General features: G+C 47.6%; 1 protein-coding gene and 1 long non-coding RNA gene across 5 annotated transcripts in view; one reads left to right on the top strand and one right to left on the bottom strand.

Annotated features, from left to right (window-relative positions):
• The window catches only part of PROX1 (prospero homeobox 1), a 48,351-nt gene extending 31,872 nt beyond the window's left edge, over positions 1 to 16,479 (bottom strand). Inside the window, exons 1-3 of one of the 4 annotated variants that reach the window (XM_040552730.1) lie at positions 16,345 to 16,479; positions 7,632 to 9,420; positions 1,085 to 1,192 (exon numbers count right to left, since the gene is read on the bottom strand). In XM_040552730.1, the coding sequence (XP_040408664.1) occupies positions 1,085 to 1,192; positions 7,632 to 9,353 (1,830 nt within the window). In that variant the 5' untranslated portion in view covers positions 9,354 to 9,420; positions 16,345 to 16,479. Of the gene's footprint in view, positions 1 to 1,084; positions 1,193 to 7,631; positions 9,421 to 13,939; positions 14,713 to 15,446; positions 15,760 to 16,344 lie in introns of those variants that run through there. The other 3 variants (XM_040552731.1, XM_040552729.1, XM_040552732.1) reach the window with 3 other exon arrangements.
• A 382-nt stretch (positions 16,480 to 16,861) lies between these two features.
• LOC121067944 lies at positions 16,862 to 18,775 on the top strand. The gene is made up of 3 exons (XR_005818521.1): positions 16,862 to 16,970; positions 17,784 to 17,962; positions 18,585 to 18,775. It is a non-coding gene; the product is annotated as an uncharacterized LOC121067944 (long non-coding RNA).
• Positions 18,776 to 23,260: the final 4,485 nt, after the last annotated feature.

Raw genomic sequence — 23,260 nt, forward strand, 5'->3', positions numbered from 1 at the left:
AACCTCCAAGGGCACGGCTGTGCGGGCAGCAGCGTGCCGCACCGTGTGGGTGTGTGCAACGTCACGGGGAAAATAAAGGGAAAAATTGCCAGCAAACTTCACCAGGGGAAGCCGGTCAGCAGAAACCAGGCCAAGTTCACAAACCTGTGGGATAATCTCCCCCTAAGACTGAAAAAAAAAAAACCAAACCCATAACCCAAAAGTGATTAAAAGAAGGATTTCTGTAATTTGTGCGTTTGAGGGGGTGGGCAATGTAACAAACTAATTTAAGCTAATGTAATGTTTATAAAGTTACTTAGATAATGACACCATGTATGCCATAATAATCATTAAAACCCAATCTATGTGTGTTTTTTTTTTTTTTAAACTTAGATGATTAACACAAAATCAAGTTGATGTGAAGGAACAATTACTTTTAGAAAAAAATCAGGAGGTCCTAATATTCTGTAGAATGAGGGAGGATGCAGCTGTATGTCGACAGCTTTCATATCCTCATTTGAATAATGTGGCCTGAATCTGTCACTTTATTCATCCTCCTTATGCTCAGTGTACTCTGCATCAACAACAAATTAAGTTGTAAATAAGAGACAATCATCACTTTTGTTTTTAAGCAGCTTCTGCATGGAGAATTTCAATGTACTGTTTCTTTTTGACAGAAAGAAAGGGATTCTGCGCTGTGCTTATGTAAGCACAAATATGAGGAAACCAACCGAAATGAAACAATAAGGGAACACTTGAGAACTGCTCCAAAATGTTCTTGGAAGTATATTTCTACCACCAAAGAAATCTCTTTTTTGATAGGACATGTATAATGGAAATTGTTTGATTTACTGTAACGATTATTCTTACTTTGCTCTGAAATGTCTTCTTTTTTTTTCTTTTTTTTTTAATTTTAAATCCTCCAACCTCTCCTTTCCTCATCCAGGCACAGGCAGAGTACAACATCAGCAGGAAGAACAAGCACGTAAAGCCAGCCGTAACCTCTGCCTAACCAGAAATATCTCTGATCTCTGACAGCACCACACTTCTCTGTGACCAAACACAGCATGCAGTAAGGAGAGCGGGGGGGAAGAGATTTTCTTACCTTTACGTCCGAGAAGTAGGTTTTCAGCATGTTGGAACTTGGGTACCGGGTGTAAAAGAACATGAGCTTGGCCTTTTTCAAGTGGTTCGGCGACAAGCCTTCCTGCATGTAGGATTGAGTTAGTAAAGGAAAATGCTTTTCTCGAGAAGGCTGTTTCTGAGTGTGCAGAGCTCCCAAAGTGCCCCCTTACTGCTGCACTTCCCCAGCCTGCAGGAGAAATTAGTAACACTGAAACTGCCGCGCTGTCATTTTCTGTAACATAGCAAAACGAGGTATGAGAGGACACGCAACGAAAACCCTGCGTTTCCTATCGGTTTTGGTCCTGGGTCTCGGGAATTTTCCAAGTTTACGGCTTGTGCACCATATGTACGTTCACTTGTTGCTAAGGGAACAAATGCACAAAGCATGTGCCACAGAAAACTTATCAGGAGCTTTTTCTCCCTCTCCTTTGCAATTCCAGCCAAAGTTTGTTTTTCTCTCCATGTTGTGCTGCTCGCACAAAACAAAGCTAGTGCATGTGCCTCGCACGCAGGTGCTGCATCGTTTCGAGTAATGTCTGCTACGGGCAGCGCGTTTCACCTGTTTCGTCCCTGCCTTAGCATCCTGAGTCACTCTCTCTAATCCTGTTACTGCTCTGCTTCAGCAGCTGCGTGGCTAATAAAAGCCAAATTTTCTGGGAGGCAGAGCCCCTCCGTCCCCGCAAACCAACCCAACTTGTCGCCTTCTGATTTAGCCGGTTAACTCCTCGGTGGAGGAAGCGGCATTTGGGGCTAAGTGATCGATAAATGCGGGCTAGCGGATCAATAAATGGCCACTTACCCTATAAGGCAGCCTATTTATCCTGGAAACATCATTACCTTTTAGATCTGTAAACAGAAGCAACGAAAACAGTTCCCAAGGGAATGTGAAGCTAACCATAACAATCTCGGCTTGCTGATTTTCTCCCGGCTTCTTGGCTCCCTTTTGTGCACTGCGCACGAGGACAGCTCTGGTCACATCTGTGCCGCAGGCTGGCCCTGCCATTTCCTCAGCAAATTAATGGCTTTATAATTTATCAGAAATGAAGATGCACGTGGAGAAAATCAATGTGGCCCCCACAAGGTCAATTAAGGGTTCTTCCCAGAAGCTTCTCCGAGGACTGTTTCTCCTAAACACAATTGTTGAAAATTTCACTCCTTTCACACCTGATGGCGGGGGAAGGCCAACCCGGAGCACAGGCACACTGCAGCCGCCGTGCCCCAGCCACCAGGCCGGGCACACGCTGGCACGGAGCATCTCCTGCCGGGCCTCAGTACCAGGAGCTCGGACGCATTTTTAGCAGCAGGCTACTGCTACCTGAGCTTTTTCAACAGAAGACCCTTTTCTCTAATTCGGGAAATTGACTTGAAACCCTCTCCTTTATTCTAGTGATAAGATTTGTTTTTAGATTGGAAAAATGTGGCATTAAAAAAAAAAAGTCGTTGATAATATTAATTTAAAACCCTCTTATTATCTGGAAGTACACGGAGAATGGCTGAGCTGAACTTGCATTTTGTTTTAGATGCTTGCTGATTACAAAGAAGATAATTTATGACTGACATACTTCTTGTGCCAAGAAAAGAGTTGAAAGAACCTCCAGTTACCTCCATTAGACTGATAGAGAAGTCTAAAAGAGCATTACACTCTGCGGTGCCATCTGTCAAAATACGTAAGTGAAATAATAGTAGCAAGCTGTCACCTATTGCTTAGTGATAAGAGTTTTAGACAAACCAAAACTTCTACACCAGAAATCCCTTTTGTTACATGATCGTTTCAGGGAAGCGACAGGCTGAGGGGGAACTTCAATAAGTAAAAGAAATAAAAATCCTAAGTCTCCCTAATTTGTGATTCCTCCGACACTGCTGACAGGCTGTTATCAGGTTTGGCATACCCTCTCTTTCAACGCGAGCTAAAAGATGGACTTAAACTTTCAAAAAAAAGCTCCCATATTTGCTGGATTTAAGCATATTAGGCAGTTGTCTAAGCATTTTGATTCCTTTTGCATTTAGGATTTTTAAATATTTTCTGCCATAATGCCAGGGGATATTGATATTGAATGAAACACGTATTAAAAGATGTTCTAAGACTCATATTCCCAGAAATCCACTTTCTATTAAAATTATACTCGTTCTTAAGCACTTGGCAGCCTTAAAGCGATATCAAATATGCAACCAATCTGTATATCTTGCTCCTAAGGTTAACGCTGTACTATGATAAAAGATCTGATCTGTGATAATCTAGCAAAAAATAGTTAATGACAGACTTAAGAGCTAAGAATTAGATAACCCATTGCTATTTCAGAAAAAAACTGAACTGACCAATTGCTTAATTTCCTTTTTAAGTGCTTGGGCTGAAAAGCAACTGTTCTTCCAAGAAAGCACTAGCTGTTTCCAGGATACTTACACACGCACAATGACTCATGATGAAATAGATTCAGTAAACATACAGCTGTACTGAACACGAGCTAAGCCCCATTCAAGGCCAGGAAAGAAAACGAGCACAAATAAATATTAAGGAGGTAAAGGGAGGAGGGGTGCCGAATGGAACGCAAACAAGCTCTGTCCCAGCAGCTCATGTGGCTTGCCTCAATTCTCCCAGCTATAGCTTTGTGAAGACAGATGACATTCAATTCTATGGGTAATGCAAAATAGACAATAACTGCTGAAACTTGAGCCAGCTGCCAGGTGTAAAAAAAAAAAAAAAAAAAAGGAAAGAAAAAAAAAAGGAGAGAAAGAAAAGATGATAAATCCATAAATTAATGAAAGACATCTGCTCAGGAACATAAAAGATCAGAGAAACAGTGTACTGCAGCTGAACCTAAAGCAGTGTTCAAACAACCTGAGAGCCTCAGTGCTGTGCACTTACACGGTGCGACGCAGCCTCACCTCACCCAGCAGCAGCAAAAAGGCAAAATGTTAAGAAATAAGAAGCGAAAGACTGGGAATTAAACCTATATGTGATCCTGTGTGTTTTAACCGGGGAAGCAGAGAGGTAGTACTGCACTGCATTTGACTTATTTGCACTTTAATCCTCAGGGATAGCTCTCCTCTTTTGCAAAAAAAAATATTATTTAATGAAGACAATTTTTCACTTCTGTTTCTCTCAGCCTGAGCTCCCTGAAATGCTCTAGCAGGCTTTTCTATCCTATACACGCACGGAGCAGAAGGAAAAGAGGTAAGAATGGGCTGTATCAGGTAGAAAATCTGCACTGCCAAAGCCAAGCTGCTGCTTAAGTTACACCTCAGTTGCTCTCAATAAACAAAGCTCCAAATCGCTGTATCTCAAAGCATCTTCAAGACCCTCTGAAGAATGGGCCAGCTGGAAAGTACTCTTCTATTGCTCAGGTTTTATCAACAGCACAGTTATCCAGCTTGCTGTACAATCACTCATCTTTTTTTTTTTTTTTTAAGTTTAATTAGTTTAATTCTAGTCAGATGTAATAACTCCTCATTTCAAAATGTTGTAATTCGCTAATTACAGCTTTCACATATTGGGACTGTGAAACTCATTCCAGTTGGATTGGAATTCTGCTTAAAAATAAATAAATTGCAGAAAGTTTCACTTGTGTCCCACAGCCCTCCTGCCAGGGAGAACGCGCCAAACTTCTTCACCTTTACAGATGTCTTAACAGCACACAGGCTACTGTTGTGCTTCAATTTTGATCTATGCAAATGTTTTGGGACTGAACAAGGCTATTTTTCTTGAGATGCAAAGAGGATGCATGACAAAGGAAGACCGTGCAGAAAAACAATTGGCTGTCTGTTTCTTTCAGAATTTGAATAAAACTTAATATTTGATTAAACAGATTAGTTTGCAAAGATATAGACTGCATTCAGCACCAAGATGGGAATTCATGCTGCAGGTGCATCTTATCTTGTTTAGCAACATACGCAAACATTAACCGTTTCCTTCTGCAATTCAGCAAAGAAAGATCAGATGCATTTCACAGGCGTTGGTTAAAAAATAAAATAAAAAACAGGCTGGTGCAGTGTTTTAGCCTAGGACTAAAACCTGAACTTGGCTGTATCTGCTAGTCTTATGTTCTCGTCCTGGCTGTATTGTCCAGGAAAACAGATGTTGCTTTCTGCAGGGAAGAAAGATCTGCTTCTCCCAAGAAATATATTCCTTGTATATGCACAGTCAACCATGTAAAATAAAAGCGCCACAACAGAACCTACCACAAACAAACCAACCTCCGTACTGCGCCTTTCCCTGGAAACTGCAAGCTACCTGGGCAAATGAGCCACTGCTAGAAAACAAAAACACCCCCACAGCTGAACTGTACATCAGGGCACATGTGTAGAAAGGCTCTTTAATAAATTTGTTTTCCCTAACAGGTCTGCATCCAGACAGAGCGCTTTCCCAAGGGCAGGGGAAGAAGCAAGGGCAAGGAGAGAGGCAGGAACTGCCCCAACGCTCAGCATTTCCCTGACTTAAGCCCCCGGACAGGGCTCTCTCAGCCCGGTTTCAGCAGGAGCAAGGAGCTCTGCTAAGAACTGCCAGTGGGGAAGGGCAGGAGAAAGGGGGAGAAACAGCAGGGGCAAGGCAGAGATGCTCCACAGGTGGAGGGGATCACCTGCTGCCACACAAACACTCCCAGTTCATGCACTTTCCCATCCCTGACAACTTCTCTCCCAGGATGGGAGAACTACTTTTACACCAAAATAATCAGTACGCCTCTGTATTGTTTGGCAGAGATTATTTAATTGCCCTGGCCTGAATCCTGCCCTCGGCTGCCACTCGTGCTGACCTCAGGACTGCTCTGCATGCATCCTCACTGTGTTTCAATGTGGAAGAATGATTTTCAGTTTGGACCTCCCAAAGTAACGGGAAGTAACTAAGAATGATGCTGCCTTCAGACTGACTCCCTCGTTTTGCCATACAGTATATAAGGCAAGGTGAAGATTTCCCTGCTGCTAACGCAGCAGAGAGATCTTCCTTCAGGAAAAAGATCCCTCCAACATCACGTCCACCACCAGCTGGCTCTTGAAAACACCAACAGCTAAGGAAGGTGCTTTCAGAGCCTTTCTCCTACAGAAATGGCATTATTTACACTTTTATTATTTACACTTTTTTTTTTTTTTAGCCAAACACCACCAGACAGCAATGATTCTTCCCCCAGACTTGGTCTAGGTTTGATGGGAGACCTGCTGGGGTCCAGGGATGGGTGGTGGCCCTGCAGTGTCTGCCTCCATCCTGGTGGTGCCCACTGCCACAGGAGGGACCAGCCACACCAACAGGAGAAGCAGGCAACCCACAGGTCCCGAGCCCTGCTTGCACCCTTCCCATGTCCACAGAAAACATGCTGCAATTCCCCTAAAGCCACCAGAGCTGCTAATCACCTAGAAGACACCCATGGTGGGGCATGTCCTCATGCATCTCCCCTCGCATGACAGCCCTGGGAATGGGACAATTTTCTTGGTGTCACTGCTGTTACCCAAGCTGGGGCAGAGTTATCCAGTCACAACTACTGCCATCAACTTGGGAACAAAATTATCTGCTTCTAAGGCTCTGTGCTTTTGCTGCTGCCTTTTGTTGGGGTCTTGGAGCATGGGAAAATGCCCATCTACTCTTCATTTAAAATCCTCAATTTTAGCATGGGGCACACAAGGCATTTTATTCACTTTTAATACAACTGTACTTGGAAGAAAAATCTTTTGACTAAAAAGCACATTAGGGGAGACGATGCAGTGAGTGGGAGGTGTTACTACTAAAAAAGAAAGAAAGAAAGAAAAAAACTTGGTGCTAGTTTCCAGGAAAAAAAAAGACTATGTCTGAATTTGCCTAAATAAAAGCAGAGATGTATTTTTTTCTGCTAACCCCTGAGACCGAGCTAAAAAGACGGACTTTATTTTTTTTTTAGCAGGGGAAGTGTCCTGCAAATTTAATACAGCTGAAGTTTTATATTTAATTGTTCTCTCCAGCTTTCCAAAATAATTTGCTTTGTGTATGTTAGGACAAAAGATTTCTGTGTATGGCTGAACAGAGGTTAATCATGCATAGCAGGCAGCTGCACCAGGGCTGAGGAGCAGACCTCTGGGTGGGGGAAAGAACTTGGTGCTGCCTGAATAGATCGGTACCTGGATCTTTTGTGCTTTATTTCCCTTACGTGAGAGCTGAAGACACACAAATGACCAAATGCTGTCTCTTTGTGAGCTCCAGCAAGGCCACCATTAACACAGGCTGTGTTTTGGGAGGGGAAGGAGGTGGACAAGCAGTGTTTTTGGACGGGGTCATCACCTCCTGACCAGCAGGAAGGGAAACCCAAACAGTCTAAAATGTTGGGCGGATGGGTGTCTCTTTTAATTTGGATGCTGTCGCTGAAGGAGGACCTCCAGTTACCACCCCGTGTTTTATTTCACCTGGCAATTCCCCTGCCTGCTCCTCCCACCAGTGCCCCCAGCCCGAATGCCCTCGGGACAGCCCCGCGGGGTGGGGTGGGCCCAGGTCCTCTCCTCTGGACCATGAGGACCTCTCCTCATGGCCTCTGCAGGCCATGGGGCGACCGCTCGCCTTCAGAAAAGGATATTGCACTTCCCGAGTAGGGCGAGATTTCGGACATGTCTTGCAGGTCGCCGCACTCGGACTTTATGAGGGACAAAGAGAGGCCTTCGGCGGCACTGGGGGGGTGCGCAGGTGAGCAGGGGTGGTGGTTCATGTGGTGCGACGACATCTTGGTCCTCAGACTGGTGGTCTCCCGGGTCAAGTCCAGGGACTCGGGGGAGGCGCGCTCTTTCCCCGGGAAGGAGGCCGACGGGGCGCCAAGGGGGCTCTGGAAGGGGTAGGCCATGAGGGGCAGTGGGAAGGGGTGGCGGAAGGAGGAGGTGGAGAAGCCGGCAGTGGCTGAGAGCGGGGACTGGTGCAGCGAGGCGTGGTGGCCGCCGGCTGGTGGGGCCGAGGCAGGCTGGTCGGAGGAGTTCTTGCGGACGACAAGAGGCAGTGCTTCGGTCTGGTCGGTAGCGCCGGGCATAGGGACGCTGCCGAAAGTGTCGAGGGGGTTTGGAATGATGACGTCCCCAAAGCACTGCAGGCGCTGGTTGGCCGTGTGGAAGTTGTGGTTCTCCCCGTTGACCGCGAACCTTGCCTGCGGGATCTGGAGAGGCGGGAAGACCTGAGGAAGCTGGCGGGAGGGCTTGGACGAGAAAACTTTAACCACTGTGTCCACAACTTGTGACATGGCGGTGTTCAGTTCCTGCTTCAGCGTCTCGGCCAAGTGTTTGCCTTCGGGATGGAAGGAATTTGGCCCTTGCTCCTTCTCCTTGGGACCTTCTCTTTTCGGCTTGTTCTCTGCGATCTCCTGCTCCCGGATGAGGGCCCGGGCCCGGTCGATGAATTGCCCTGGGTCCAGCTCGCACATCTCGTTGTCCGACCTGCCAACAGAGTCCCCAGCCCGGGCGTCCATGGTTTCAGAGCGCATGCTGTCTTCGGACAGGTTGCCATCTTCATCATTTTCAGAGTCGGTGCTGTCGTAGATCTGGTAGAACTTCTCCTGCAGCTGGCGCAGCTGCTTCTGCATGTCCTCCAGCTGCTGCTTCAGCTGTCGGCGCTCCTCTCGCTTCTGCTCCTTCCTCGCTGAAACCAGCTGCTGGAAACTCTGCTGCTGCTGCTGAGGCAGCTTTTGCTTGCGTTTGTTTTCTCGGTAGCTTTCTCGGGGACTTACGGACTGCGGAGCTATTTCTCTTTCGTTTTCATTGCCCCTTAATGCCACGCTGGGGGAATGGCTCATACCCCGAATGATATTCTCAACCCGGGCGCGTTTAGCTCTCAGGTGCTCATCGCATAACCGATCCACATCAAACTGGCTCATAGTCGGCCTGCCAAAAGGGGAAAGACACTCTTGGGGGCTGTCTCTTGAAGAGTTGCTGCATACATCCTCCTGATGTACTTCTGAGCCTGTACTAGAGAGACCGCTGGCTTGGAAACTGGGCTCTGTGCCACCATTTTTGTTCATGTTATTTTTCAACAGCTGGGAAATTATGGTTGCTCCTGGAAAAGGCATCATGGCATCTTCATACGAGTTCGCCCTCTTCAGCAGCTTGCGGAGTACATTTGACTTTTCCCCATCTGCATGCTGCACCACTGAATACTCAACATCCTGCTCTGAACCTTGGGGATTCATGGCACTAAAAAACGTCGCTCTTGCCTTTGCAAAAAATGCAGATGCTGTCCCTACCGTCCTTTTCACTCCAATGTCAACTCTTCTTCTCTTGGTTTGCCTGCTTAAGAGGGCTGTGCTGTCATGGTCAGGCATCACTGGACTGTTATTGTGCCATCTTCAAAAGCTTGTCAGCTGGGCTCAGCTCAAGAATCCTGGGACCCTGGCCAACAGAACAAAAGGACTGATGAATCATTTTCTTTAAATTTCTCCAAATTTCCTGACCTCAATCCTGAATAAAATGCAAAATGCATAGGCTCTGGGATTTATGGCACATTACAATTATTGCAATTTATTATGCACTCTGCTTGAAATGAAACATTTTTAAATATTTCTGCTCCACTGGTTTAAGATGGATTAAGATTTAAAAAAGCAAAAACTGCTTAAGCACCAGTAATATGATTCTCTTGCACAAATGCCTAAAATGATACTGTTTATCTTCAGAAGAAAGAGTAGATTAGAAGAACACAGCCTCTGACAACCAATTGATTAAATTTAGGGCATTGAGATACATGTTACAAAAGAAGATGAAAGTACTCCTTATTTAAGATTTATTGTTAAAACAAGAAATTGTATAAAATTTGGATTAAAAAAATTCAATTGCGATGTAAAAACAGTAATTGTTGTTTTGTATTTTAAAGAGAGATAAAACTGGTAAATAAACATTCGAAGGCCAGAACAACAACTTTCACTTAATTGTAGGCAGGATTGTATACGTGCATGTGAAAGGCAGAGAAACAGAGATGCATTTATGCTTACAACATAGGGGAAAAAAACTCTCTTAAATCATTAGGGAAACATTTCTTCAGCAAGGCAAAAAATGCATTAAAACATTTTACGGCCAGGATTATAATATTTACATAGATGTGATCAAATAAAAGCCAAAATGTAGTTCGTTAACACAGCATCGTATGTACCAGTGACTAGCCACGACAGTGTTTTGAATTCCCCGTACGTTCTTCCCCTTTTCTTAACTTACGTTCTCCAAGTAAGCCTCACTACCAAAGCCTGAACATTTTGTATTTTGCACACTGAACTACTCGACATTAAATTTTTCACAGAGCAGAAACGAGGCATGTTCAGTGCCACATCTCTCTGCTTTGGAAAAATCTCCAAGAACAGCATCTCAGATGCCCAGTGAAGCCCTTCTTACGCGTGATATTTTGAATACACAGAATCTTATTTCCTGTGACATGCAGAAAAGATGAGAAAAAATATGGAAAGATGAAAGTAGTAACATCAATCAACTGCGTGAGAAAGGAAGATACCTCCTCTTTATATGAACTCTCATTGTTTCCCAGGAACTCAGCATAAAAAGATAACACACTTCCTTGCATTTTGTAAAAGGCTCTTGACATAATTTGTGACTTATTAACTAGTGATGCTAAACTCACATTACACACAAAGCTCTGGACGCTCTTTACCATTTCTTAAAATTTAACATTCAGTAAAATTAAAATATTTTTCATGTGACGCTTATCTAATATTAAATTTTACATTTGCTTAACAGAGCACAATCTTCACAATAACAGGGTATATTGCCAAAGGCAGCATGCAGACTTTTTGGAATTGCTCCCATCTCTTTCGGTTCACCTGTAAAAACATCTACGTGCTCCCTAGGACTGCATCTGTGGCTAGTTTTAAAGAATGACTACCCATGCAAATAGGCATAATTTCAGCATGAAATAATCTGTAAAATCAAGACAGTAGTCAATGCTTAGTTTGCAACCAAGATGAAAAAAAAAAAAAGGAAAAAAGCTTTTAATACTTAGAAACATTATGTTTATTCTGCAGCTTTTGCCCACGTATTCTGGATGTACTAAAAGAATTTTCAGAGATTTGGTGTCACAGTTATGCAAGAGATGTGATGTTTGTTTTTGTTACTGGCTCCTTGCATAGAGGAAAGCAAAGAATGATAAAAATAAAAAAAAATGTCATGAATTCAGATGGGAAATCCAGAGCCTCACATCATTACCAGGACACTGCCTTCACAGATCGCTCCTTATCACATTAGAAAGTGGAGTTGGGAGATCTGACGATAACAACACGGTAGCAAGGAGCTCTATTGCAGGGGCCCAGCTGTACCACCTGCATGCCAGGTAGCATCGCACCCCACAGGCAACGTTCCTGAGTCCATGGCATGCTCGAGTACCAAAATCCTGCTACCTGTCAGTGGCAGAATCAGGCCCTGCTGGGCAGTACACGTTGTGAAAACCCATCTCCTGCTTTCTTTGAATTACTGCAAAAGGAGCAGGCTTTGGCTCTAACAACTATATCTTCCTTTAAAAAAATGGGAGGAGTTGGGTTTTCAGAAGGGTCGGTTTTATAAGTGAGGGGCCAGGTTGGCAGGGATGGGAAGGGGTGACACGCCACCCCAGTTGTTCAGCAGGAGATACCAGCGCAGTGTGAACCATGGTCAAGGTTGACCTTCCAGTCTAGTGGTGTTCATTTGAAAGCGATATAAACTAATTGCAAGATAACTGTAAGAGCTCTTGCGTGCTGCCCGTACGATACTCTGAAGGCATTCTGCGTAAAGACAGCAGTTGCCAATAGGAAAAAAAACAACCAGCACCGAAAACCTTCGTGCCTTTCCTTCCGTTTCTGCAGTCAAGCTCTACTTGACTAAGATCCAGCAGTACGTTCCCACACTTGCACCAAAAACCTCATGTCAGGTTCCCAGTTTTGCACGTTTCCCAGCAAATTCAGGTGCCTGAACGCTGTTTCCCGCTCTCTTGCCCAATCCCAACCAAGGACACGCATGGGCAGGGCTCGCTGTACCCTTGAGTCAGCAGCTCAGGAAATAGGCTGTCCTGCGCCAGGTTGGAAGGTCATTGCCACGCATCCTTCCTCCGCAGTGTCCATCTTCCTCTCCCTGAGCCCCCGCACCAACAGGCGTGCAGCAGGAGGTGCTCTGCAGCGGTGCCCCCTCCTTCCCTCGCTGGAAGCACCAGAGGTATCATGCCCTTAACCGAGGCATTAAGCAATATCCCCCATTTGCCCTGGTGTTACACTGAGCCTACAGCCTGCCAGCGTTAAGGCTTGCAGCCCTTTCAGCTCATAGATGAGAAAAACTTCTACTTTATCCTGGCACAACGGAATGGACGTCAAAAGGCCAGTTGGTATTTTGGTCTTGGAGGACCAAAAGCAGTTCAGACCCCAAGGGAAGTGGAAAGCCCCCTACAGCGGGATGCAAAACTCCAGCCACGGCTGGGAAAATGCGATACTGGTGAGATTAGAGCTGGGTAAATAGGGAAGTCTTGGAAAAAAAAGACATTTAGGAAGTTTGTGTCCTTTACATGGTACCAGTACTTTGGCCACGTATTGTCTCAAAACCATGTTTCATACACCTACCGTCTCTGGACAGCTATCCAGAAATACACACTTAGAAAGAAAGCTTAGATCGTCAAGGTCTATGTACAAATCTTTAGGAGCCCCATTTCTTTCAGAGATACACAGCTTGAAATTCTTGATGGTTAAATTTGCTTTATAGGTCACTTTTAATGCTCCTTGCTTACCAAGGAGTATTATGTTAAATTTACTCTCCACATCTAGAGCCTCAACTCGCACGGTGCAGCTTTCTCAGAAACCGAACGCTTTCCATTCCCATGCAACTCAAAAATACAACAAAGGCCTCAGCACGTTCTAAGTCCACCCAAAAACATACCATGCATTACTGTATTTGCAAAATTACTTCTGAAACTTTTGTTTAAGGAGACTTGATTAAAATGCAGCTATGAATAACTTCTTAATAGCACAGTGGCTACAGGCATGGGTTTATTTCATATCCATGTGATATGCACTGACATATTAACTGGAAACAGATTAATTTCTAGGTACCGCAGAGTTCCTGTTCCCAAACCTTTAGCTAGAATGGTATTTAGAAAGGAATAGGACATCAGGTATTTAACCACACTCATTACAAAGAGATCAATTTCTGTAATCAATTTTATTAACTCATCTACAAAGGTGCTGATCATTTTCTCCCATATTCATTCATACACCTATGAGATATAACGGGGATTTAATTTCAATCTCACCCTACTTAGCCGCTCTGAAGGAACTCGGTCTAACCTAACATGCTCAAGTGATAGGCAACAGCCATTGTATTCACAGCAGTGAAGTGCTAAACTTGACAAATATTCACTGGTGAATGCAAGGAGCTATCAGTTTATAGAGCTGAAATCGGTCCTATCTTTTCACAAGCCAACGACTTTCTTCGGTCCAGCGTCTGCCTGCTTGATGTCAGCCCATCACGCCAATACTACACGAGGAATTTACCATGCTTCTGCTAACAGAAATATTTAAATCTTTCGCTCTAAAGTGCTGCACTGGGCATGGCTTTGCCAGAAGCAGCCACGAAGAGCAGGACAAAAATTATTCCAGTCAAAAGCATTTACCACACAAAACCACAGCTAATATCTGAAGAACAGATGACACGCGTTCACCATAAGTCTGATCAACGTTAAAATCACTTCAGCAGCTAAGGAGAAAGTACCACCTTTTCGTACGGTTTTGGCACAAGTTTTCTTGGGAGAAAGGCTTATCTAACTCCCTCAGCTGAGACATGCCATAAAGCACCATGAAACAAGGCAGAAACAAATAGCAGCAACAACTACTTCGTTAGGATTTCCCCGTAACAAGAGGTAAAAAGCAGAATGTGATTTCTTTGAAAATTACACTACCTGCTCCTTAGCATGCAACAGAGAAGCCAGCAGGGCCCAATCCCGCAACGTCTTCAGCAAGTCCTGCGAATGCCCCACATCCTCAGCTCCCATCGACTACAGCACACACTGACAGAGCTCTCTAAGAGGAGGTGTTCGGCATCTCATTAGTCCTGGCCTTTATTTTGGGGAGACGCACAGCCCTCCACCAACTATCTGCACTCCGCACTGCCTGGGGAAACAGATTCCTTCAACGAGAAAAAGAAATCGAGCCGTTCATGGTGCAAAACTGAAAATGTTTCCCTCCTACCATGCCGGCTTGGTCCTTGTTATTTCACTCGTCATGAAGAAAATAACTCACGTGGACTCCGTGCAGAGACAATACTGAAACGGTTGCAAGACAGATTCCTACTGCAAACTCAGCCCAAGTTCTCCAAAGGTTTTTTCCCATGCTCCACAATGCCGTTAAATCAGAGTCCTTGAATTAGTTAACCTAGCAGTTAGTCTGCACTTTGAGACAGAATAAATCATTATTCAGGGAACTACAACCGGCAGTATTTACAATTCTGCCCCGAATCAAATTAAACTCCAATTTCCAAACCTGTCCAATCTTACGACTGCCTTAATTTATCAGCCGATCATAAAAAAAAAAAAAAAAGAAAAGAGAGAGAGAAGTCGCATGAACCGGGAGGCCTCCGAGCTCAGCTGGCAGGAAAGTCAGCTGGAGGCACTGCCGGTGCCATTCGGCCAGCGGGATACAGCTCTCGGAATAATTTCATGGGGAGCTGGTAGCAAAAAGTCTCTACCTTGGAGTTTTTACCTCGGCTCGGCTCCTGCGGCGTCGATCCTCTATCCACCCCCCGAGCACCACCGAGCACCTCCCGACACGGGATACCTCGGAGAAAGGCCAAAAAGCACCCAAAACGAGCAAGAAGGGGCCGCGGAGGCTTCAAACTTTCCCTGATTGACGGCTGCTCGCAACCCAACCGAAGGGAGAGGAGCGGGGAGGGGGCTCGGGGGCGGGCAGCGCTCGGCGGCGGGGGGCGCAGCGCCGCGGGCATTGCACGGCTCGGCCCCGCCAGGTGCTGCCCCCGGCCCCCCCCCCCCCCCCCGCCCCGCATTTTTTTCCTGGAGCAGCGGAGACCCCCGCCCGTTCGGCCGGAGGTTTAGCATCCTCCAGCCTTGCCGGGGACCCCTTCCCGTCGGAGCCCCGCAGCCCGCCTCGGTTTTGGGGTTCTCCCCGCCGCGGGGTGCTGACCCCAAAGCCTCCCCCCCCCGCCCCCCCCTCCCGCGCTGTAACTCCGTTTGAACGCATGGCAAAGTGCTTCGGGGCGCTCGGGAACCGTAAAAACGCTCAAGAGGATCTCCGGCAAAACCTAAGGGAAAAAAAATAACCCACCGCCCCCAATGGAATAAACAACCCCAAACAAGCAAACAATCAGAAAGTAGCAGCAACCCGAGCGCTCGGCCACACCAGGGCTCCTATCCCGCGCCTCGCATCCCATCTCCCCGTGTGCTCGCTACCTACCGCTCCAATCCCATTTTCTCCGCATTTGCCCAATTCGCAGCTCGTCCCACCCTTGGAAATGACAAAGTGATCGCAACGAGGAGCAGACTAAGAATAATAATAATAAAAAAGTCCCTGCCCTTCCCGGCCGGGGTTAAAAAGGAGAAGTAACGACATGCAAACGGCAGGCAAATGGGAAGGGACAAAAAGAGCGGCGGCGATAATAAACAAGACAAAGGGGAGCCTCGGAGCACCCGAGCAGGAGTTGGAGGCAGGGGATGGGGAACTTCGGCGGGGAGCAGGAGGAAGCCGGGACCACGAAGAAGGAGCCCGAGAGCCGCCGCATCTCCCGGCCCCGCCGAAGCGCCCCCGAGCCGCGGGACGAGACAAAAAGGAGCCCCCCGGGGGCGAGGGGGGTCCCGCGGCGGGGACCTGCGGCCGCCCGGTGGGAAGTCGGGGAATGGGGAGCGGGGTTTGACAGGGGGGCTTGTCCACACCCCCCACACCCTTCCCTTCCCCGGGTCATCTAAAGCAGCCCCAAGTGGGAATTAAAACAAAAAAAAAAAAAAAAAAAAAAAAAAAAAAAAAAAGAAGGAGAAAGAAGAAGAAGGAAAAAGAGAAAGAAAAAGGAGAAAAAATAGAAGGAAAAAAAATAGAAGGAAAAAGATATAGGAGAAGGGAAAAATAGAAGGAAAAAAATAGATGGAAAAGAAATAGAAGAAGGAAAAAGAATAGAAGAGGGGAAAAGAATAGAAGAGGGGAAAAGAATAGAAGGAAAAAAGAAATAGAATAAGGTAAGAGAAGAAAAAAGAAATAAAAGAAGGAAAAGAATAGAGGGGAAAAATAGAAGGAAAAAACAGAAGAAGGAAAAAAAGAAGAGGGAAAGCAGGGGCTGAGGAGAGAGGGAGAGGATACTTACTCGGTGCAGAGGCGACGAAACTGAGCCTCTCTTTTTTTTTTTTTTTTGCCGGTGCAAAGAGAGAGAAAGGGCGACGCGCACATGCACGGCGCGCCCGCGCCCCGCTCGCTCACACGCGCGCTCGGAGCAGCGCCGCTGCTGGGGGCTGCGGGGGCTGCGCGGGGCTGCGCGGGGGAGTGTGCGGGGCCGTGCGGGGCTGCGCGGGGCTGTGCGGGAGCGTGCGAGCGTGCGGCGCCGTGTGTGCGGCGAGTGTGCGGGAGCGTGGCGGGGCAGGGCTGGGCAGGGCTGGGGCTGGGCTGGGGCTTGGGGCAGGGCTGGGGCTGGCCGAGCCGAGCCGAGCCTGGCCAAGCCGAGCCGCGCCGCGCCGAGCCGGGCGCTCCGCACCGCCCCAAGATTTACTTTAAGACACAGCTGAAGGAAACAGGAAGACCCGACGTCACGCTCCGAGTGACGTGGGCCCGGCCCGGCGCCCAATCGGCAGGCTCCTTGGGCCGGGGGGGGGGCCGGCGAGAATTTGGCAGGAGCCGGGGGAGGGCTCCGGGGGGGCCCCGACACCGCCCCGGTCCCCCCCCGCCGGCCGGCGGCGTGGGGCGCGCACCTGCGTGGGGCCGAAAACATCGCCCGAAGTCGGCCCCTGGGGCGAGGGGGCGGGGGGGGGGCTCCGTGGGGGATGCCCGGGGGTGTCCGGGGGTGCTGCATGTGCGCGGGGGGGGTCCACGCGTGTTTCCCAGCGTCCCCGCGCCCCGCCGCGCTTGTGCCGCGCGTGGGGCAGCGCGATGGCGAGCGGGGCTCGCCGGCGCTCCGAAAGTTTGGGGCAAGTGGCGGCCACCCCGAGGCGGCTGCCAGCCGGCTCCCGCTTTAAAATCGATAGGGGGAAAATTAAATTCTTCTTCTTATCGGCTCTCAGCGGCAAAAAGGAAGGATGCTCCCGGCCGGGCCGGCAGCGCAGCGCCGCGGTGTGCGGGCAGGGAGCGCCCGGCTGCTGCCGCTGCGGAGCCGAAATTTGGCGGAGCCCCCCGGCCGGCCCCACGCGTGGGTGCGCGCAGGGTGCCGGCACCCCCTGTGCCTGCCCCGGGCACGGGCACCCGACGGCTGCAGGAATTTGGGACCCCAAAGCTGCCCCCCACCGGGACCAGGCTCCCTCTTCCCCAGCGGGACCAGGGTCACGTGTGGGGCCACAATTCCCCGGGACAGGCTGCGGGGGCTGCTTTTAGGGGGCACCTTTAGGAAAAAGGGGTGCTGAGCCCCTGGCTGGGTCCCCACGCGTCCATCGCGCCTTGCCAGGTGCCAAATTCAGGCTCCCCTTGTAGCCCTAAGTGCTGCAGGGGCTGCGGAACAAGGGTGCAGAAGTGTGCCTGGACGCGGGGGGAGATAGGCTAAATCTGGCGGGTGAGTGACTCTCCTGAATTCTTTCCTTTTTTTTTTTTTTTTTTTTAAAGGACACCGGGATTTGTGCAGAGGTGAAGCTGAACGGTGCAAACTCAGATATATAATAACTAACTGCCTCTGCCAGTGGGCTCGTCACCACCGGGGCTCAACTTCGCTTCAACTGTCGCTGGATTGCTCGAGGCGGAGGAAAGAGAAACTGAGGCACTGCGGGTGCAGCTGCGTCCCCAAGGTCAAGCAGCCTGGGTCCCTTGCACGCCCCCTTCCACCTGGATGCTCACAGACCCTATGTCTCTTTCTATCCCAGAGGACAGGCAGCCTTTTAAGGAACTCAAGCTGATGTTTCGAAGCCCAGCAGTAAAATTAGTCCCCCACCCACCGGAATCATAGGCCTGGTGATGGGGCAGGCTCCTGGTGCTGCGGGTGGGTGCACAGCTGGTGGCCCCTCGCTGCCCCACAGCCCCCCAGCCAACTGCACACAGGGTCCCGGCAGTAAGCTGAGGTCCCATGTCCCTTGACAAGTGATAGATCTCAAGTAGCCTCCCATAATGTCTGTTTCCTGAATTTTGAACCTCTCCCCCCAAATTAATTCACATTAACAAAGTTTGGATCCATAGTCAGGGGGTGCGGGCTCTCTTCTCCTGCCCCGCCGCCACCAACTAACGCTTGGTGTGTCTCCAGCTTCAGACCCAAATACTGCATTTCCTCCAGATACTGGGGTCATCAGGTCTATGTTCAGCCAGCTGTGAGCTTGGCCCATCAGAAATAAACCCTCCTCCAAATTTTGGTACCTCTGACTAGAAAACGTTCACTGCAAGCTGACAGTTTTCTCTGTGTGCATTTCTTTCTTCAAGGGGAAAAAGCAGATGCAAGAAACTTGGGAAAACTTTTGAAATGTGTCCATGGCCATGGGTGATTCCTCTGTCCCTTTGCAGTACGACAAGAAAATTGGAAGTGACAAGGGTTTATTGTTGGGACTGCCTTTTCTTTGATCATTTTCCTTGCTCTGTCTGCTCACAGCAAATGAAGTAAAGAGCTGTGAATGCATAGCAGGTTTTCTTTTCTTTTTTTCCTTTTTTTTTTCTCTTTTTTTTTTTTTCTTCCTAAGGGGTGGGGAAGGTCCAAGCACTTTCATGTGCAAAACAAACAAAAAAACAAACCCGCAACAACAAAGGCATGATTCTTCTCTTATTTACACTGATGTTAATTCAAAATAACTCTACTGATATCAATAGATCATCAGCAGCATGGTGTGTGAGAAAGTGGAGAACCTTTCCTCAGCTCCCTTCATCCTGGCTCCTCCTTCCAGAAAGGAAACCTTTGGAGGAAAATGCCTTTAACCTGGAGCGTAAATGAAGAAGTTGGTATTGATGGAAACAGAATTGTTAAAAAAAAAAAAAAAAAGGAAAGAAAACCTCCAGAGAAGAGAAAGTGAACTAAACTAATCCTATTAAACGTGGTAGCATGTTTCTGTGCAGTGCGCTGAGAGATTAAGCACAGGAAAAGGGATAAGTGCTGCTTCAGTTTCACTAAACTAATGTGACAACTTGTCATTGGAAATCTTTACAGCTTGTTAGCAGATGACTAGCTGATTCAGATATGTTTTCTACCATTTCCTTTGTGTCTGGGGGTGGTGTTTTTTCTTTCCAGTTCCTTTCTTATCCATACTGCTCTATTCTGCTTTTTAATCCTTCATGTCTCCTTCAAGTCAAAACATTTAACTTGCTTTAATCAATATTTTGTTTTGAAGATGTCCCTTGACCTTTTGTTTGTGCAAATTAACCTTCAAGGGCACCTCATTCATTCATTAACCTCAGTGGGATGCCGTATCCCTCAGACATGGCATTTTAGGATGCATAAAACATTTATGAACATTTAGAGATACTGTAGTGAATGACTGTAATGCTGCTGCTAATACTACTACTTCTACTAATATATTTGCCCTTTCCTTCTCTTCTCTCCTCTTCTCCTCTTCTCTACCATTCTCTTCTCTTCTCTTCTTTTCTTTTTCTTCTCTTCCCTTTTCTCTTCTCTTCTAATCTTCTCTTCTCCTCTTCTCCTCTTCTCTTCTCTTCTCTTCTCTTCTCCTCGCCTCCTCTCCTCTCCTCTCCTCTCCTCTCCTCTCCTCTCCTCTCCTCTCCTCTCCTCTCCCTTGGCTCTCCCCCCACCAAAGGCATGATTGTTGAGTACATGGAAAAAAAACATTTTACAACATTAAAGGAAGACTGTTTAGAAAAGGAAGGCCCTGCTGAGGTGTAGAGGAAGCCTGTTTATTAACACTGGACACCTCTTATCTCAGGCAGCTCCAGATGGATGTCCCCTTGGCAATTCCCACTCTGTGCCAAGTGGGGTTAAGCAGGGTAACCACCTTGATGTGGGCTGGTGATCACCAGGGGATCATCGGCTCCTTCAGAGAGAAATTTAGCAGAAACCTGGGGTGGGGGAGGGAGAGCCATCAGGCTCCAGCATAAAAAGCTTGCACGTGGCCAGATTTACCTTTTGTGGCTGTAAATTGCTTGCTGCCTGGGACAGAGCCAGGTTTTGATTGAGAGATAAAGTAGTTCAAATCTGTCAATAATTAACTGTCACTCAATTAAGGGTTTCTTAACAAATTAGCACTTGGTAGCACCTAAGGTGCAGGTTTTTTCATGGGAAAAGGCTGACGGAGTGACATTGGCCATTAAGCCTGCCTGCCCACTGAGTATCACCTAATGTCCTGCTCAGTTTTAACACCACTGTGCAAATCTGGGGAACTGGTTCCCAAACCCTGCTTCTGCCAGGTTGCTTTTAAGATTAACCATTTGTGCCTTTCCAGGAGAGGCAATGCAGGATGGGGCTGTATATAAGGGCGATAGAGGTAGCTTTGGTGCCCCTTTGGTAGCAGACATTTTGCCAGTTCCCTTTCATCCCCTTCTGAACCAGCAACACTGTGGGCATGTCATCCCCTTCTTTGCCTTCATTGTCCCTTCAGAAATCATAAGTGAATGCAGTCTGGGCGACGTGATGCTGGACAAGAGTTTAAAAACAACATATAAGATGCTCTCCAGGTGGTTCTTCTTGAACAGAGACCTTGAGGATGCACACTTGTCTTGTGCCAAACCTCATCCCAATGCAGCTTTCTTTCTATTAATCACATCAGAAGAACTGCCAGAGAGTGACTGCTCTCAGCCCTTGCCACCCTACCACGGCTCAAAGATCTCAACTGTTTTAGCAGCCTCCATGGGGAGGGGTTAGAAGCACATAAAAAGTACCGTGGGCTGCCCTGTCTTTCCTAGCAGTGGTGGTAAAAGTCTTAAGAAGTTTAAAGTCGTAAAGCAGGAGAAGAGGAAGCGCGTTTGGTAGTGTAAAACCCTACTCTACCCCGCTGAATAATCAAATCTGGTATCAAACAGGAAACGTCATTTAATTTTATAGACTTACTTTCTTTTGGTTGGTTGGTGTTTTTAAGAGAGGGGAAGATATTTCTGTAGAGGGATTTTAACCTGGGGAAAATGATTTTGATGATTTTTGTGTGTGTGTGTGCTGAATGAATTTATTTTTACATTATACAGCCACAGTTTTAAGGAGCTATCTTCTCTAATAAAAATCGTTCCTGGTATTTTCAGGGTGCATATTATCTGTCACCACTAAGGACACAGTCCTGCCAGGCACTGAGGGACAATTTTTTTCCAGGACATAGATGCACCTAATAACAATTTAAAACAATCTCAAGGGCTACACTGTGAATTTTAAGAGCGCAGGTGGCTGGATGTGTTGTAAAGTCCTGAAAAAGCCAATGGGTTTAGGAGCCTAGAGCAGAACGTAGGGTGAGTGTAGGTGTATGCAGCTTGTCCAGCTCAGGAGATGTGCTCCTTGGTGCTTCAGTGCCATCTCCGTGCCAGGGCAGCCCCTCAGCAGGCAGCAGAGGACTGGGGTAGCTGGGGGTCTGCCAGGAGCCAGGACATGTGCTTTCCCCATGCCTACTGGCTCCAGCAGAAATCCACTCGGTACTGCTTTCTTTGCGAGATGTCCTCATGGTGGTGTCAGTTCCCATCTTTCATAGGACAGCCTACAAGTGAGGGTGCCTAGCCTAAGGGCGGGAAATTTGCCTTTAACACTTTCCTCATCCTAAAGCCAGGCAAAATCGAGGCTCTCTTCTCCCACAAAAAGTGCCCCAGCCACCGGGCTGTGAGATGGGATGATCCTTTCCCCTCCTTTTGGGGTTTTGCCCTGCTGCAGCAAGGAACCAGATTATCACAGGGCTGAAACAAGAAAGGAATGAGCCTGAGTTTGTGAAAGGTGAATGAACCAGGGGGAGGCGGGGGGGGGGGGGGGGGGGGGGGGGCGTGTTGTGCGGTGTGTGGCGCTGTGCTCTGCACCCAGGATTACATACTTTACCAGGGGAGGACACAGGAGTCCCTTAGTCCAGGTGATGTGCACGCCCCTGGGGCATGGTCTTGGTGGTGCCCCTCTGCCAGCAGCCTGGGGTCCGCTCTTCTGGGCTGCACAGCTTCCCTGCAGTGGGTGGAGGATGTCACAGCAGCAAGCACGAGGGCACTAACATCTCCTGCGGGTATTAGCCTCGAGTAGCTGAGCCAGAAGTACCTGCATCACATAAACAATTAATCCTGGGGTGCCCTGCGCTGCCTCCGGAGTTACTGGGAGTTACCAACGGCTCGCACTCCGCAGCGGCAGGGCGAAAATAATGTAGGTGCCTTTTTCTGGAAAGGAAATACATCCTTGACATAAAGGTCAAATGGCATTTATAACAACATTAATAATTTCAGAGCATTGCGCTATTGGATTCTAGGAATGATTAGACCTACTTGGCAATGCTATTCAGTTGCTTTTGCAAGAGAAATACACTGTTTACCTCCTGAGAGATTCATAAGGAAAAAAAATCCAATCTATATCAATGAGTAAGATATTTTCCTTACCAGAGATATTGATTTAAATATTGACTTCACTGCTGGAGGTTTATTTCACTTTGTGCTTCAGATACTCATTGTCAAGTGACATGTGTTTTATGTACTAATAAAAATGCGATTTCTGGCACAGTCATCTCATCTGCATGGTTCTGACTTTCTGAATTCTGCCCATCTGAAGCAGTTGCCCTTTCTAAAACCGAGGACTTATTTTCTTCCGAGTGTCAATGCGCTTCGCTCGATGTGAATTCCCTTCAGCCGGGACCCAAACAAACAAACGTTAAAAATCGCACACAGCCCCTTTGTCCTGCCCGCCCATCTTCCTTTCAGTCTTTCAGCAAGGGGTTTAGGCTCTGCAAGACAGAAGTTTCTTTATTTAGCAACAGAAAAGGTGCCACCGCAGAACCTGTTACAGCTTGTCAGGGGCGCAGCCGGGCCAGGGACTGCCTTTTTCTAACTCAGTTATACAGCGGCTTTCCTGATGGCTTGCTGACCCCCATAAGGCCTGGTGACAGTCATAAATGCAGCAACAGCTCGTGGCACCGAGCAGCAGCCCACCAGACGTGTCAGCTCCCCCTTGGGCAAAGTGCCAACCCGGGAGAAAAAAAAATAAGTGAGGAACGCCC

Source organism: Cygnus olor, chromosome 3 (assembly GCF_009769625.2).
Source record: "Cygnus olor isolate bCygOlo1 chromosome 3, bCygOlo1.pri.v2, whole genome shotgun sequence".
Classification (NCBI taxonomy): Eukaryota; Metazoa; Chordata; class Aves; order Anseriformes; family Anatidae; genus Cygnus; species Cygnus olor.